This window comes from Ursus arctos, unplaced genomic scaffold, assembly GCF_023065955.2.
Source record: "Ursus arctos isolate Adak ecotype North America unplaced genomic scaffold, UrsArc2.0 scaffold_18, whole genome shotgun sequence".
Taxonomy (NCBI): domain Eukaryota; kingdom Metazoa; phylum Chordata; class Mammalia; order Carnivora; family Ursidae; genus Ursus; species Ursus arctos.
The window spans coordinates 49,207,163-49,225,091 of NW_026622852.1; the positions used below are offsets into that span (position 1 = coordinate 49,207,163).

General features: G+C 35.4%; 1 protein-coding gene and 1 non-coding gene across 7 annotated transcripts in view; both read left to right on the top strand.

The window, feature by feature from the left end:
• Positions 1–17,929, top strand: part of RABGAP1 (RAB GTPase activating protein 1) — a 159,901-nt gene that overhangs the window by 20,677 nt on the left and 121,295 nt on the right. For 3 of the 6 annotated variants that reach the window (XM_057313742.1, XM_026513920.4, XM_026513921.4), the window contains one exon: positions 2,661–2,860. The exons of 1 other annotated variant lie outside the window; for it this stretch is intronic. In XM_057313742.1, the coding sequence (XP_057169725.1) occupies positions 2,711–2,860 (150 nt within the window). In that variant the 5' untranslated portion in view covers positions 2,661–2,710. Of the gene's footprint in view, positions 1–2,660; positions 2,861–13,849; positions 14,141–17,929 lie in introns of those variants that run through there. 2 more of the 6 variants (XM_057313743.1, XM_026513922.4) reach the window with 2 other exon arrangements.
• LOC113266635 (U6 spliceosomal RNA) lies at positions 9,179–9,286 on the top strand. Its single transcript, XR_003320441.1, has one exon. It is a non-coding gene; the product is annotated as a U6 spliceosomal RNA (small nuclear RNA).

Genomic DNA, 17,929 nt, shown 5'->3' on the forward strand with positions numbered 1-17,929 from the left:
AGCTTGTTTTCTGTTATCCATGAGGTTTAGATCTAGAATTGCAGCCTGAAGGATGAAGGATTACAGTAGGAGGCTTCTTGTGGTAAATGATATACGTAGGGATTAAAAACAAAACAGTTACTCCTTCTGGTCTCCAGAGAGAGGTTGTGAATACTCCACAGTTTTGCCAGGAGTACACCAAGTTCTGGGGCACCTCTTTATTGTGGAGGCCAGAGAAGGGGAATCTTGACAACTTTTCCTGTGCTACTTCATGTTTTGATAAACCTCATTCCCACTGAGTGATTCAGTTTTTTACAGGTGCCAAAACAAATAGTATTTTTTAAAGTGTATTTTCCGATCATCTCCTCAAGGGAGATAGGTTGAACTTCGAATCAGCCAAGTCTTCTCAGTTCCATAGTGTTTAAATACCAAAGTATATTATTTTTTGAGTCTAGAGTATTATGGAAGGTAGTCAGTGTCTCAGATCATACCTTTAGAGAACTTTCGTAGGCACTCTGCTATCCTATTAATCACTATTTTAATGAACGAAGTCTAATTAAGCATGAAAAACATTGCCTAAAGTACTAGTTCTACAACACCTTGCCTAAAGTACTAGCACGTTCTACAAAAGGTAAAGATTCCTTTACCCAATACTGAGTGTTTGGGACAAGGCCCAAATTTGTGGCATTGGAAAGGTATCATCATCTGACGGAAAGAGAATAGCTTCTGGAATAATAGATAACTGGGTTCAATTTTTGCCTTTCCTCTAACCAGTTAAATTACAGCGATTACCTTGAACAAATTACACCATCTGTCTAGGTCTCAGTTTCCTTATCTATGTAATAAATAATGTGAAGATTAAATTAAGAGGCAGTAGCCATCAAATTGTACTACATCACAATAGGTAGTATAAAAATGTAAAATGCTATAGGAGCAGAAATAAGGCAGTTTGTTTGGTTCTGGGATGAGGATTGGCAAGCTACTAGGAAAAGGGAGTTAGATCATGAATGATGAGTTGGAGTTGATGGAAGTCAAAAGCAAGGAAACCACTTTAGTAAGGATCCAATGAGGGCAAATACATGGGCATATTAAAGTATATATCTTTAGTAAGGACATTACCTCTTCTAATATATTTCTCTTTTTTAATTGAAGTATAATTGACATACAATATCTTACTAGTTTCAGGTGAATATATTCCTTAACTCTCCATGTCTAAGTCCCTCTCCCAACATGTGCCCATAGTTTTCTTTCCCCTAAATCAGTACCTATTAACCTGTTCAATGTGCCTCTGTTCTCTACTACAGTATACATTCCTTTGGGGCAAAAATCTAGTTTCTCTCGTTTACATGTATTATTCTTTACACACTAGACACTTGGTGAGTATTCTTTGAATGGATGAAGCAAAACTACATTAAAAAAAATTTCAAGAAGTACATTTTGAAGTGTCTTTGAATGCCACACTATAAATTTAGTCCTATGAAATGTAAAGCGATGATAGCCATTTAAGCAAGGAAATTAAATAGAAAGCAGTAAGTAGTAGTAAGGATTTCATCCTTAGCTATGCCTAGGTAAATGACCTTCTCTTGGGGTTGCCATTTTTTTATCTGTTTAACAGTGTCGATTATTTCTAAGTTTCTTTTGAACTGTAATATTCAGGGATTGTAATTCCTGCTGCCAGGTGTTTTTCTGGTTGTGAACCTTTGAAGGGAAAATAGTGCTTGGCACATGGTGTATGCTCAATAAATATATGTTCGATTAAAAACAAAGCATAAATCAGGACTTAATTGGAGAGATTAAACAGACTCTCAGCACCTTTACCTCTTCGAGATACAAGATGAACATAGAGCTAGAGCTACTATTGTTTATTGGTTAAAACTTTCTGAGTATGTTGTATTGTTTATTTTGTTGCTGTTTTGGCAACCAAATGGGAACATTGCCATAAAGTGTTCAGAACCAGGTTTTTAAATGGTAGATGGGTTTAACTTTTATTCCAGGAGTCAATAAATAATTGAGTGGCTTTTCATAAGTGACATATTTTTGTTTCTTGCTGGGAATTTCTGGCATGAAACTTACTGGTAATGTTCATGTTAAGTTGAATTCTAAGAAGCGGTGGGATGGGAAGATTAAGTTTTTGATGGATTTCTGATTTCTTGCTATATGAGTTATTTCCCAGCTCTAGAATTTCGGTTTGCTCTGCCTTGAATTTATTTCTCTTGAATGTGAATATGAAATTTTATTTCTTAAAAGCATCTTGTTAATATTTTAAATTTAAGTATCAGTAACATTAGGAAAAACTTAGTTATTGTCCTGTGTGCTTTCAATTTCATTTATGTGTACAGCTTTACAAATACAAGGGTAGAAAACAGAAGTTTAGTACTTCATAGTTTTTGGAGTCCAAGAATAGAGTTGTAACATATGCCAAAGAAATCACTGTAGGTAGGCAGTTATTCTTAAGGGAATATGTTTTATTTTTTTTTAATCTGAAATATCTTGGCCCTGAATAGCATCAAATTCCTTTATTATCTGGAATAAAAAGCCTAAGTTGTAAGTAGTGAAAGTCTTGGGAAAAGATTTTGAAAGTATTTTTTTAAGTTTTCCATATGTGTTTTGTAAGAATTAGAGCATAACTGAGTATCTGGCAGACATTCTATATGAGTATCTTTATGGTTTTTGTTTTTCAGGCATTTTTAAAATATTTAATCATTCATGAGTTGAGCTTCATTCTTGAGTCATGGATGACAAGGCTTCTGTTGGAAAAATCAGTGTCTCCTCAGACTCAGTATCTACTCTTAATAGTGAAGATTTTGTCTTGGTTTCCAGGCAAGGAGATGAGACACCATCTACAAATAATGGAAGTGATGACGAGAAAACAGGACTCAAGGTAAAACTCCATAACCTAAGATTCTTTTGCTTAGCTTTGCTAAGCTCATTGCAAAACTTGGCCTATAATAGGAAGGTATATGGAGTGAAACTGAAGAAATGGAAATAAACCCTAGCTTTTTAATGCTAAAGACTTTTATTTATAATTAGTGATCATGACAAATTTATATTTGATTAAGGATTTTCAATTTGATTAGCTTCTAAATCTTCTAATACCCCAGTTGTCAAAACTAGTGGTCATAGTATATTTATCATTTTAGTATTGATTTTATTTTCCCATTGAATTAGAGATGATTATTTCTTTTGGGTCTGGTATATGTAGTGTAAAGGCAAGGACAGGTCAGCAGTGCTATTTATAAAAATAAGTTTCAGGATTATTGAAACTGAATATTAAATACTTGGTTATTGGCCACTTTTGCTTGTTTATATTTTCTAAGCCAAATGAGCAATTTTACTTTTTTCCCATACTCTGTTAATCATTCTCTTTGTGAATATAAATAAAAATGTTCTCTGTTGATGTTATTTAAAATGTAAATAGCTTTTAAAATATTTCATTTCTTGTTTATGTTTATTCATTCAACAAGTATTTATTGAGTACTGACTGTGTGCCAAGTACTAAATACTGGGGATACAGTGGTGAATAAGATTACGAAGCCCCCTGCCCTCTTAGAGTTGTTATTCTAATGGGGGAAACAGACTTTAAGCACATAAGGAAGTGAATAGGTTAAGTAAATTTAGGTGCTATGATGAAAATCAGAGTGGGATACCTGGATAAAGAATGAAGGGCAGGTACTATTTTAGAGACCATCTTGAAGTGACATTTGAGCTGAGACCTGAATGGAATGGGGAAGGAGGCCAAGTCTAGGAAGAGAGCTTTTTAAAGGGAATAGAGAAGATAGACCCTGAGGAGGACCACCCCTGTTAGGACAGAGATTGGAGCAGAGTGAGTAAAGTAAATAAAAAATGGTAAAGAATGGTATCCAGTGCTTGGCAGAGGCTGTATCATGTAGAACTTAATAGAGGTTGGGAGAAATTTGGACTTTGTTATAAATGTGAAGGGAATTTTTGGAGAGTTTTCAATGGGGACATGATCTGATTTACATTTTAAAAAGCTCACTGGCTGAGAGAGACTTCCAGCATGGCAGCATAAGGAGCTCTGTGGACGTACTCTTTAGCAAAATTGGTGACAATTATTAAAAAGAAAACAAAACCCAACGATTTACAGTTTTTGGAAATGTTCTAAAGGATATACAGCAAGTAAGGAAACATTTATTCAAGGAAATTTACTAAAATTTGGTAAAGAATCTGTGGTATTTGAACCAGGACCCATTGCTTCCCTCACCTATCCCAGCTGAGCAAGATATTAACTCCGTACCAGTGCAATCAAGAAGATAAGATCCCCCGGCTCCCCTCCTAATTGGAGAGCTATCTTACAGGGAATAGCAGGGCAATGGCATTTCTCATCCTGCCTCCAGCTACATTTACTAGCCAAGTGTGACTCAGAGATGGGGGCTCCCTTTTTTTGCCCAGCCCTTGTTCTTGGAATAGAGGCTCTACTTTGGGCACAGCGCTGCTTAGAATACTGGGAGTCTGATTGCCCTAGCTTCTAAAGACAAACTACTATGGACAAACCAAGAAGACCTGAGACTACTGCATCACCTACAGCCACTAAGTACTCAGCTTCCAAAGATGGGATGTCACTCAAAGTAAAGCATGCTGTTGTCCACCTCCTAACCTCATGGCTATGGCTCACAGATTTTCCCTGTAGTGAGAAGGGGTCATAAAACAGCTCCTAATCCCTTCCCAGAGAAACTGACTTAATTTACAGCAGAATGTAGAGAAATTCAAGCCTAAGGGTATTCTCAAAAACAGTAAAGCTGTGGTGAGCTGTAATTCGAGAGGAGATTGGTAGATTGATTGAACATATAGATTTAAGTATAGGCTTACTGGGAGGAGACTGAATCTTAGTGTCAGAACAGATCTCAAACATGGACCTCTGAAACTCTCCCTTCAAAGCAATGTCAATTTGGTTAGTTTATTTTGTGGAGTAGTTTATACCCAAGTGCATTATTGAAAACTATTTAGCAATTGGCCCTAATTAGTGGAGTTTGACATCTAGGTGTGGTCAGAGAAGGAGACCAAGCACTCTTCCAAAATGGTTCTCATCTCAGGATGACTGTAGGTAAAGCCAAATCTTCCCAGAGAAGCAAGTTGGAGGTTTAACACAATGGGAATTAGGGGAGTAGAATTTACGAAAATAAGCTGTCTAGCTACTAAATAAATAAGCATAATAAATAACAAGTCCCAGAGTGGGGAGACCCGTACTGTGAAATGGTACTTTATCTAAAATATCAAGTTTCCTATCAAGTTTCCAACACAAAATTGTGAAACATGCAAAGAAACATGAAAAAATAACCCATACATCATTTTTTTTTTTTTTAAAGAGCAGCCAGCAGATACTGGTTATGAGAATGACATGTTGGATTGAATACATAGATTCGTCAAAGTAACCATTAAGTTCAGTGAACTAAAATCGTGCTTAAAGGAATAAAGGAAAGTATGATGACAATGTCGTATCAAATAGAGAATATCATTAGGGAGATAGAAATTACCACCAAAGAGCCAAATGGAAATTCTGAAGTGGAAAAGCACAGTAGCTGAAACAGAAAATTCACTAGAGGGGCTCAACAGTAAATTTCAACTGGCCAAAGGAAGAATTAATGAGAGGTATTTTCAGGAGTTTCAGGATGAAGTTTACTATCATCCTACCCTCCAAAAAACACTGATTTAGACAGTCACTCATGGACGAGAGTGCCTTTGTGGGAGTCCAGGGGTCCATCAGAGAGGTTTCAGCATCCTTGGAGCAAAAAACATCAAAGATTGGATCCACTGAAGACAATAAAAGGAGCTGTTTTACTTCACCTGTGTCACCTTTCTCCCAAGACAAAACAGCTCAATGCCAATAGAGACTTTCTCTGCCCATGATTTTCTCCATGTGGAAAATTGAGAGCAGTTGCTAGATTCCCCAGGTGTGTGGGATACTCCCAAAACCCATTTCTTTCTCACTCCATCCAGAATATTGGGTTTTGAACTATACAACTTGGGGGTGGACAGTCATTCTGGGAGAACAACAGCTAAGGCTGGGAATGGAACATATCAAAGGAACACACATTTTATTGACTGCTTTAGGAACTCTATCAGGAAGTCTACTCATGAGCCACTGAGGTTGTCTCCCCTTCTGATCACTTCAGCTGGCCTATGGGTACCACCAAGCTCACCCAGGCACATCCATACCCAGTGACTGCCACCTTGTGCATGCCCCTGAGGGCAAGAATGGTCAGAATGAGCCTATGCAGATGTCCAGTGAGCATGCATAGAAACTGGATTCTGTGGGATTAGGAGAAACCACGTGCTTGAGCAGTCATCACCACCTTAGGGAAAGCAAATGCAATGGAAATCATCAACAGCAGACTGGATCAAGCAGAAGATATTTTCATGAAGTAGAAGACAGATTATTTAATGTTATCTAGTCTGAAAACAAAAAAAAGAAAAAGAGTGAAGAAAGCCTACGTGAACCATAGTATACCATAAAAAATAATGTATGCATTTATTGGTGTACCAGAAGGAGAAGAGGGGGGGAAATGGGTCAAAAGGTTAGAGACCTAATGAATGAGAATTTCCCAAATTTGGAGACAGATTTGGACATCCAAGTTCATAAAGCTTGTAGGTTTCCCCAAGATTTCAACCCAAAGCGATTCTTTCCAAGACACATTATAATAAAATAAAAGACAGTTTTTAAAGCAGCAAGAGAAAAAAAAATCACATGACAAGTGAATCCCCATAAGTCTATTAGCAGATTTCTCAGCAGAAACCTTGCAGGCCAGAATAGAGTGGGATGATATACTCATGGCGCTATAAGAAAAAAACCAAGAATATTTTATTCAGCAAAGTTGTCCTTCAGAAATGAAGGAGGGAGAAAGATATTCCCAAATCAAACTAAGGGACTTAATCATCACCAGACCTTACTAAAAATGCTGAAAGGTGTTCTTCAATCTGAAATGAAAGAATACTAACTAGTAAAACGAAAAGCATGAAGATATAAAACACTGAAGAAGGTAAATATGTAGTCAAAATCACTAATACGGTGTTGATTAATTCTAGTATAAAGATTAAAAGACAAAGGTATTAAAAATAGAGCAATAATGAATAGACAATATGAAAAGTTAAATTTTTACATCAAAACTCTAAAATGTTGGGGGTGGAGTGTTTGTATATGATTAAAATTGTTGTAAGCATAAAATATACTGTTATATCAGTAAGATGTTTTATGTAAGCCTCATGGTAACCGCAGAGCAAAACCTACAATAGATAACATGAAAGCTAAAAAGAAGGAAATCAAAGTATACCACTTTGGAAAATTTCATTTCACAAAGGAAGACAGCAAGAAAGGAAGAAAGGAACAAGAGAACTATAAAACAATGAGAAAACAAAAACATAGCATTATAAGTTCTTACCTATCAATAATTACTTTAAATGCAAATGAATTATATTCTCCAAATAACATAGTGTCTGAGTGGATAAAAAATATGACCCCCACTATATTCTGCCTGTTAGAGACTCATATCAGCCTTAAGGACACACACAGACTGAATGTGAAGAGATGGAAAAGCAATTCCATACAAATGGAAACCAAAAGAGAGCAGGGGTAGCTAAATTGATACCAGACAAAACAGACTTTAAGTAAAAAAAACTGTAAGAAGAGAGACAAAGGGTATAATATAATTAAAAATGGGTCAACTCATCAAGAAGATGTAACAATTGTAAATATATAAGTATTGAGCATCAGAGTACCTAAATATAATAAGCAAAAGAAACAGATCTGAAGGGAGAAATAGACAATACAATAATGATAGGAAACTTTAGTACTCTATTTTAAACAATAGATAGATCATTTAGGCATAAAATTAGTAAGGAAACATTGGACTTGAACTACACCTTAGACCAAGTGGACCTAACAGGCATATTTAGAACATTCTAACAAACAGCAACAGAATATTTATTCTTCTTAAACATACACAGAACATTCTCCAGGATGGATCATATTTAGGTCACAAAACAAATCTTAGCAAATTGAAGACTTAAATTATGCCAAGGGGCGCCTGGGTGGCACAGCGGTTAAGCGTCTGCCTTCAGCTCAGGGCGTGATCCCGGCGTTACGGGATCGAGCCCCACATCAGTCTCCTCTGCTATGAGCCTGCTTCTTCCTCTTCCACTCCCCCTGCTTGTGTTCCCTCTCTCGCTGGCTGTCTCTATCTCTGTCGAATAAATAAATAAAATCTTTAAAAAAAAAAAATTATGCCAAATATCTTTTCTAACCATAGAGATATGAAATTAGAAATTGATAACAGGAAGAAAATTTGAAAATCACAAATATTTGGAAATTAAACAACATATTTCTGAACAACCAGTGAATCAAAGAAGAAAACAAAAGGGAAATCAAATATCTTTAAACAACAAAAACACAACATATTTCACATTCTACGATACATATGTGGAATCTGAGCCACACTCAAAATGGTGGTTGCCAGGGGCAGGAGGAGGTGATGGTGGGAGAAGTGAGGAGTTGTCAGTCAAAGAGTACAGATTTCCAGTTATGCAATTATTAGGTTTTGGGGATCTAATGTACAGCACTGGGATTATAGTTAACGGTACTATATTATATAATTAATTGAAAATACCTAAGTGAATACATCTTAAATGTTCTCACCACACGTATAGAAATGGTAATCATGTGAGTTGGTGGATATATTAACTGACCTTATTGCGGTAATCATTTCACATTATATACACATGTCAAATCACATTGTATACCTTAAACTTACACAATGTTTTATTTCAATTAAGTCTCAGTAAAGTTGGAAAAATATATAAAAAATGAAAAAGACCCACAGATTTTCCATAACAAATAAAATGTGAGAAGTGTTTAAAGTCTTTTAAAAAATGAACTGTTGCTACCACAATCATGAAGAAATACTAAAATAATTAAGCTGAGTGGAAGAAGACTGACCAGCCCCACCCAAAGCTCATATTGCACATTCTATTTATGTATAATTGTAGAAGATGCAAAACCTATAGTCACAGAAAGCAGTTCAGTGTTTGCCTGGGGGTATGATGATGGGATGGGGAAAAAGAGTGGGAGTACAGAGGGGCACAAGGAGTTTTGGACATTATGGATATGTCCACTGCCTTGACTGTGGTGTATACGTATACCAAAATTCACCAAAGTGCACATTTAAATTATGTGCATTTGAATGTACATGTGCTTGCTTTGGCAGTACACATACTAAAATTGAAACAATACAGAGAAGATTAGCATGGCGCCTGTGTAAAGATGACACATAGTATGCATCAGGTATACCATAACAAATATGTTTTTTTAAAAGAATTAAACAATTTTTATTTTTATTTTATTATTTCACTCTTTTATTAAGTAGACTCCACACCTAACGTGGGGCTTGAATTCACCACCCTAAGATCAAGAGTCACATGCTCTATGGACTGAGCCAGCCAGACACTCCTAAAAGAGGGAATTAATAAACTTGAAGATCAGTAGAAATATCCAAAGAACAGAAAGAAAAAAGAATGAACAAAGCCTCAGAAAAAGATGAGACGTTATTAAGTGTAATAACATACTCGTATGTATTTCAGGAGGAGAGGAAAAAATGAGCAGAAAAAATATTTGAAGAAATAATGTCTGAAAAGTCCTACATTTATTTATTTATTGAAAAACAATACACATCTAAGAAGCTCACCATACTCTAAGATAAACTCAGAAAGATCCACAAAAAGCCATATCTTAGTAAAAATGTTGAAAACCAAAGACAAAGGGGAAATCTTAAGTAACAGAAGAAAAATGATTCATTTCCTACAAGGGGACCTCAGTAAGATTTACAGCTGACTTCTCAGCAGAAGTAGTGGAAGCTTGAAGCCAGTGGGATGACATGTTCAAAGTGCTCAAAGAAAAAACTGTCAACCAAGAATCCTAGCAAAACTGTTAGTCAAAACTGAAGATGAAATAAACAAAAACAGAATTTATTGCTATCAGAACCACCTTGCAAGAAATACTAAAAGAAGTTCTTCCGGCCAAAAGCAAGTGACTCCAAACAATAATTTTAATCCATAGCACCAGTATGGGTAATTGTGTAATAATAATAATAATAATAATAATAATAATAATAATTGTGTAATAATAAAGACAGTATGAATACATTTTCCTCTTTTGCGTTATATATATAATATATAATGTGTGTGTATGTGTGTATATATATATATAATGTGTATATATTGTACCTATAACATTTAGAAATATCTGTTTGCCAATCATTTTAAAAATGAGGTAGGTAGGAGCAGAGCTGTATTACAGCTTAGTAAATGACTTAATACAGTAATTCAAAACTATAAGAGCAAATGAAGAGAACCAGAATTGATAGAATTAATATAACAAAATGAGTATATGTTTGTTTTCTTGTCTTTTTTAAACGACACAATTATATAAAGTAACAATTTTAAAAATGTGTTGATTTGTAATATTTATAGATATAATAATACCAATGGGGGGAATACTGCTATATTTGAATAATTTTTTGTATCTTACTAGACTTAAGGTAGTATAAATTAGAAATTTATTAATTCTAATAAATTAAGATATGCATGGCAAGTTCTACAGCAACCTCTAAGGTGATATGTGTGTGTATATATGCATATCATTAAATGTCAATGCTGTATTAGAAAATATTCACTAAATACTAAAAAAGCAGTGAAGCAATAAAGGAACGGAAAATACCTAAGATAGACACATAAAAACTAAAAAGCAAAATGGCACACCTAAATTGAACTCTATCAATAGCAAAATGGATTAAGCAATAGAATAAAAAAGAAAACTGTCAGCATTCGATAAAAAAAATATCCAGCTGTATGCTGTCGGCAGGAGATACATGTTAAATTCAGATACAAACATTTAAAAAAAAAGATGGGAAAAGATCTATCATACAGACCGTTTGGGATACAGCTTAAATGTGTATAGGAAAATTTCCACCTGTAAATTCCTATATTATGAAAGGGAAATCTCAAGTAAGTAACCTCATCTTTCACCTTAAGACATTGGAAAAAGAAGGGCAAACTAAATGTAAAACAAACCAAAGTAGGAAATAAAAGATTAGAGCCAAAATCAGTGAAACAGAATAGAAAAGTAATAGAGAAGAATCAATACAACAAGAACCTGGTTCTTTGAAAAGATCAATACTTGGCATTACTTTAGATTGACCAAGAAAAAAAGAGATTACTAGAATTAGAACTGAAAGAGGGGACATTATTGCTGACTTAAGCTAAAAAAATAGGATTATAAAGACCTATTAGGAATAGTAATATGCCAAAAAATTAGAGAACTTATTGAAATGGATACATTTCTAGAAAAATACTAATGAGATTTAGTGTGAATAGACCTATGACAAGAAGTTGAATTAGTAATAAAAAATGTACCCACAAAGAAAGCTCAGGCCTAGATGGCTTTATTCCTGAAATCTACCAGTGCTTGAGTCAGAATACCAATTCCTCATAAACTCTCCCAAAAAAATAGAAAAGGAGAGAATATTTCCTAACTAAATCTATGAGGATGATATTGTGCCAATGCCAAAATTAGACAAAGACATCACAAGAAAACTACATGTCAGTATCTCTTAAATATACCAGCATACTTAATTCAGCAGTATATGAAACGGATTACATACCATGATCAAGTGGGATTTATCACAAGAAGTAAGTTTGGTTTAACAACTGAAAATCTACATATGTAATATATGAGTGGAACTAAAAACAAAACCACATGATCATTTTTAGTAGGCACAGGAAAAATGGTGAAACCCAACAACTTTTTATGAAAATAAGGAAATGTAGAAAACAAATCAACTGTGAATGGAACTTCCTCAACCTGATTAACAGCATCTATGAAAAACTCACAGTGAAAATCATTCTTGCTGGTGAAAGAGTAGATTGTTTCCCCCTAAGTTCAGACTCAAGACCTGGATGTCTGCACTTGCAACCTCTGTTCAACATTGTACAACCAGGGCTGTTAGGCATGCAAAAATATAATATCCAGATTGGAAAGAAGGAAGTAAAAACTATATGTTTGCAGTTGACATGAATTTATATATGGAAAATCCTTTGAAATGTAAAAAAAATTATTAAAATTAATAAGTTCCGCAGTATTGTAGGATACAAGATAAATATACAAAAAAATCAATTTTCTATACACTTGCAGTGAACAATCGTAAAATAACAATGAAAAAACAATTTATGATAGTACGAATAAGAATGAAATAGGGGCACCTGGGTGGCTCAGTTGGTCAGGTGTCCAACTTGATCTCAGCTCAAGTTTTGATTTCAGGGTCGTGCATTCAAGCGCTGCTGCCTCCACTGGGCGTGGAGCCTACTTGAAAGAAAGAAAGAAGAAATGAAATAGTGCTGAGTTAAACAGAAGTGCAAATCTTATACTTTGAAATCTGCAAAACATAAAGATCTCAATAAGTGGAAATTCATCCAATGTTCATGCATCAGAATTATTGTTAAGGTGGCATCACTCCTCAAAGTGATTTACACATTCATTGCAATCTATTAGAATCCTAGGTAACATCTTTGTAGATGTTTAGATCCCAATTGTAAAATTCATTTTGGATTGCAAGGGACCCTAAGGGCCAAAATAATCTTGAAAATAAAGAACAAAGTTGGAGGACTCAAACTTTGTATTTTCAAAACTTACTATTGAGCAGTGGTAATCACGTCAGTATGGTACTGACATAAAGATAGGCGTATAAATCACTGGAATACATTTGAGAGTTGAGAAATAGAACCATATTTCTGTGGTCAGCTGATTTAGACAAGGTTACCTATGCCATTCGATTGGGAATGGGTTTTTTATTTTCTTTTTTCAACAAATTGTGCTGGGACAAGTGGATAATCACGTTCAAAAGAATGAAGTTGTACCCTTACCTCACACTATATACAAAAATTAACTTAAAATGGATTATAGACTTCAGTGTAAGAGCTAAAAATGTAAAGCTCGTAGAAGATACAGGGGTAAATTTTCATGACTCCAGATTTGGTACCACACCCGAAGCATAAGCGACAAAGGAAGAAATACAGCCCGCAGGATGAAAACTAAGCAACCTAAATGTTTATCAACTACTAAATGGATAAATGTGATGTACAATGGAATATTACTTGGTCATAAAAAGGAATGAAGTACTGATACATGCTACAATATAGATGATCCTCAAAGACATGTTAAATAACAGGCAAGTCACAGAAGTCCACAAATTACATGGCTCCGTGAATATGAAATGTCTAGAATAGTCAAATTTTTAGAGGCAGGGGAGCGATTAGTTGTTGCTTATTTAGTCTGGAGTTATTAGGGGAAGGTAGAGTTGATACCTAACAGGATATGGTGGTGTTTTGTGTTTTTTGGGGTTTTTGTTTTGTTTTGTTTTGTTTTTGAGGTGATGAAAATATTTTAAATTGACTTTGGTGTTGGTTGCACTTATCTGTGAATATACTCAAAACCATGAGTTATATCTGGTCTACTCCATGGAGAATGGGCAATAAAGAGGCAAGACTGATAGCAAGAAGAGCAGATAGAAGGCCGTTTTAGTCATTAAAGTGAGAGAGAATGTTGGCTTAGTTTAGAAGGTGAACGTGGTTTGATTCAGGATATATTTTCAAGGTAGAACTGATAGGGTGGGCAAATTAGATGTGGGATTTGAGGCAAAGACAGAAATAAATGATGATTCCTAGGTTTTGGCCTGAGCTGTTAGGTAAATGGTAGTGCCATGTATTAAGATAGAAAGAGAGAGGACCAGGATTGGGTTAGAGGGATCAGAAGTTGGAACATATTAAATTTGAGATGACTATTATATGTCCATTTCTTGATGTCAAGTAGTTGATTGTGTGAGATTGATCCTCCGGAGCGACTGTGGCTGGCATCAACAGTATATAGATGGTATTTAAAGCTATGGGATTAGATGAGATCACCCACAGAGTGAGCGTAGAAACTGAAGAGTTGAGTGAAGAACTGATTCTTGGAGTACTTCAACATTGAGAGATGGAGATGAAGAGAAACCAGCAGAGAAGACTGAGAAGATATAACTAGTGAGATATAAAGAAAACTAGGAGATTGGAATGCCTTGGAAGAGAGATGAAGAAAGTATTTCAAGAGAGCGGGAATAACCAGGTATGTTAGATTTTGCTGAGAGGTTGCTTTCGATGGTGACTGAAAAAAGACAGGATAGAGGCCTGGGTGATCCTTAAGAAGGGTGTGGGGGTTTTTTGGTTTTTTGTTTGTTTGTTTTCTGATTGCTTTTTGTTTTCAAGAGAGAGATGAGATCATTAGCATTCCTGTGGGTTGGGTGGTAAATGGTAGATGAGGAAGAAGTGGTGATAGTATAACAATGGTTTTAAGGATTTTTGCTAAAAAGATGTGGCATGGTAGCTGAAGAGGAATAGTGATTCCAGTGAGGGATTTTATGATACAAATACACTGATAGGAGTTACTCAGTAAAGAGAGGGACATTACTAGTACCAGATAAGAACAAAGTCTTTGATTAGGGAGAGGGGTTTCCTGTCACGTGAGTGGAGGGGTTAGCCTAGGAACAGTGTCTATAATAGGAAGAAAGACAGCATGAAGAAGTACACATGCAAGTAGATCAGTCTTCTCTCTTTTTGGGTTTCTTCCACTTGAAAATTTTCTTGTTAATTTTTGAAGTACTGTTTGACTTACTCTTCCTGTTTCTAATTTGATGAATCATTTATGGTAAATGGAAAGGACCTTAGGGCTTCTCGAGAGAACTTTTTTTCTTGCTCTCTCATTTATCTTGTTTACTGAAAAGAAATGTTCTGTTTCTTAGACCAGGAAATTGAGCAATATGCTCTACAAATTTAAAATGTTTCCTCTGTGTATTTTCAGTACATCTCTACAGTCTATTGGCTTATTGTATGTAGAACTGGTAAGTGAAGAAAGTAATAGAATTATTGTTCAGTCTACGAGATCAAAGTAAAGTATGATAAGATTACTGCAACATGTTGGTCAGTGATATTCTTCTTTTTGAAACTTTGCTTTTTCAGCCACTACTAGATTTTAAAATTGCATTGGATTTAGAAAATACATTTAAAAGCCTGTCATTCTTCCATGTCAGAAATAGGTTTTGTTGAATATTCAGTTGACAGCTAGTAATCTACCAAATGCTGTTTTTAGGCACTGAGGCTGGCAACTCCCATCTTTGGAATTATGATGACCTAGAAAACCCAAAATGTCCCAATACAAAAATATTTAGGAGAGCTGCATGAAATATAACAAACATCCTTTTTTAGCTATATTCATAAAAATGTAAAGAAATCCCAAAGGAACAAAAGCAAAGAGGGGCACTGAAAGCCAGAACTATACGTAAAAGCTGACGCTGGAGCTGTACTGGGGGAATTTGCTATTCTTTATGACCAGTAGGCATGGGTTTTGATAGATAAATTAGGTAAGATAAATTGGGTTTTACAGAGAGGGGTGTTGGAACTGAGATTTCCTTATATAGCACCTTCGGGGGATGATGCATCCTAATTGAAAGGATAGACTTGGAAAAAATAACTTACTTACAATCACAGGAAGAAAATAAGGAAACTTAGCAGAAGTCTTCTTAGCATGGACACAGGTTTGGAGGGGAGTCTTGTTGAGAATTTGTACCCATATGCTTGCCTTCGGGTATTTGGCGTTTGAATTTACACTACCTGAATATTCCTGGGTTGGTAATACTTTCAGGGCACCTGACAGAATCAGTTGCAAAACTACTCTGGAGGGACATGCCTGCCACCCAGGCTGCATGGTATTCCCACAGATGACCTTGATAAAGAATATCAGATAATCCAGAATTTATAAAGAGCAGAGAGTAGGCAAACCACAGCAGGATCAAATCTCACTGAAACTCAGGCATTTGAATTATTAGCTGTAACTTTAATTTAAATATGATTTAAATATTTGAAGGTTTGGAGAAAAATTTGAAAATATTAGAAATGAACAAAATTATCAAAAAATTTTAAAAGACCAAGCAAACTTAGTGCAAATTAGAGCTAGTAAAGGTAAAGGCGCAACTGATGTGTTAAATAGTAGATTAGACATGGCTGAAGAGAGAATCAAATACCTGCAAAATGAATCTGCAGAAGTTACCTGGAAAATAGACTAGAATGGGAGAGAGTTACTTGAGATAGTAACTGACTATTTTCCAGAAGTGGTAAGACGTAAATCCTCGGCTTCAAGGAACAGAGTGTGAGTCCCAGTCATGATGACAGGAAACTGGCAAACATCACAGACAAAGAGAAGCTCTTAAAACGCTGAATGAAAACAGATGAATTGGACATGGTTCCTCTCTTCAAGGCTCTTATAGCTTAGGGTAGGTGGTAGCTCTTAGGATTTTTGTTGCAGTGGTTTGTACTAATCCTTGCTTTGTAACAAACTGCCTCAGAATTGAGTGGCTTGAAACAATTTATTATTTCTCATGATTTTATCCATTGAGTGGGTAGTTTTGCTGGTCTTGTTTTGGTTCATGTAACTTCATTGAGCCAGTACATTGGTGACTGGGCTTGACTGGGATGGCTGAATCTTTCTTTTCGTGTGGTCTTCTTCTTGGACTTCTTCACAGCAGCATGGTGGTCCTAGGGTAGATGTGGAAGCCGTAGTGCATCTTTTAAGGCTACGGCTTAGAAATTACATGGTGTCACTTCTGCCACATTTTGTTGGTCAAAGCATGTCACAAAGTCAGTCCAGATTCTTGGGTTTAGGGAAATAGACTCTACCTCTTGATGGAGGAGCCGTAGAGATATTGTGGCTATTATTTAATTTTCAACATTATAGATAAATGCTACGGTAGAGATTAACAAAGGGTGCTATAGAACAGAGAAGACGGAAACCTATCTTAGCTGGGGGAAGGAGTCTGAGACGCCTTCTTGGAGAAGACAGTGCTTTAGTTAAGCCCTTTGAAGAAAGACTTCATGTGAGGCTGTAGTTATTTTAAAAACACAGGTATTTTTCTTCATGAAATGTTTTGACAACTCACATCAAAATCGGGGAACTTTTCATAAAGTCAGAACATGTATTTTCTCTACCTGACTCCTCTGGTGTAGGAATCTTACACCCTTAGCTCTTAACCAAAGATACTCTATAAATATTGGTTGGAGGTACATTGATGAGCTAGTACTTCTTTGGTGGAAAGTTCAGTTAGAGAATTAAAAAAATTTTTTTAATCTTTCTCATCTTGAAAAATCCAGTGGACATTATTTTAGTTGGAAAGAAGTTGCCAGGTTGTATTAAAATAGCTGATATAGAAGTCATTCCTTCTCGCTTAGAATTGCCTAAATTAATCTTCTGACTCAGTTTCTGATATTACTTGTTTTTAGTATCAGGTGATCTTGTCCTCTAATGCAGATCTTTTATTCAGCAAACGAAGTAACTGAACCATGAACACACAGTTTCATTAAAGTGTGGTGGTGGGGAGACACATAAGTAACCATGTCATCATGATAAAATTCATCAAGTGCTAGAATATAGATATGAACAGAATTATATGACAACCTAACTGTTGCCTAGAAAAGCAAAGAGTAGGTAACAATTTAGCAAAACCTTAAAGAATGGTTAAGAATTACTCAAAGAAGTGAGTCCTGTAATGTGTAGAAAGATCAAGAGAATTGTAAAGGGCCCAGGGTCAGGAGCATTGCATATAGTAGAATTGAATGTGCTTGCTTTTCTTTTTCTCCCAAATAGCCTTTTTGTTATTTGTTTTCTGTAGTTACAAAAATAATGTGTGCTTGATACAGAAAATTCAGGCAATAAGAGAAGTTAAGTAAAACCCAATCATAATCCCATTATTTTGCAACACAGTCATAAATACTTTGGGTCTATCTTCAGTTGACTTTTTAGGATGAATTCACAGGATGTTGTTCCTTCTCCTTCCCCTTTTTAAATTAATGTTAATAATTCCTAATG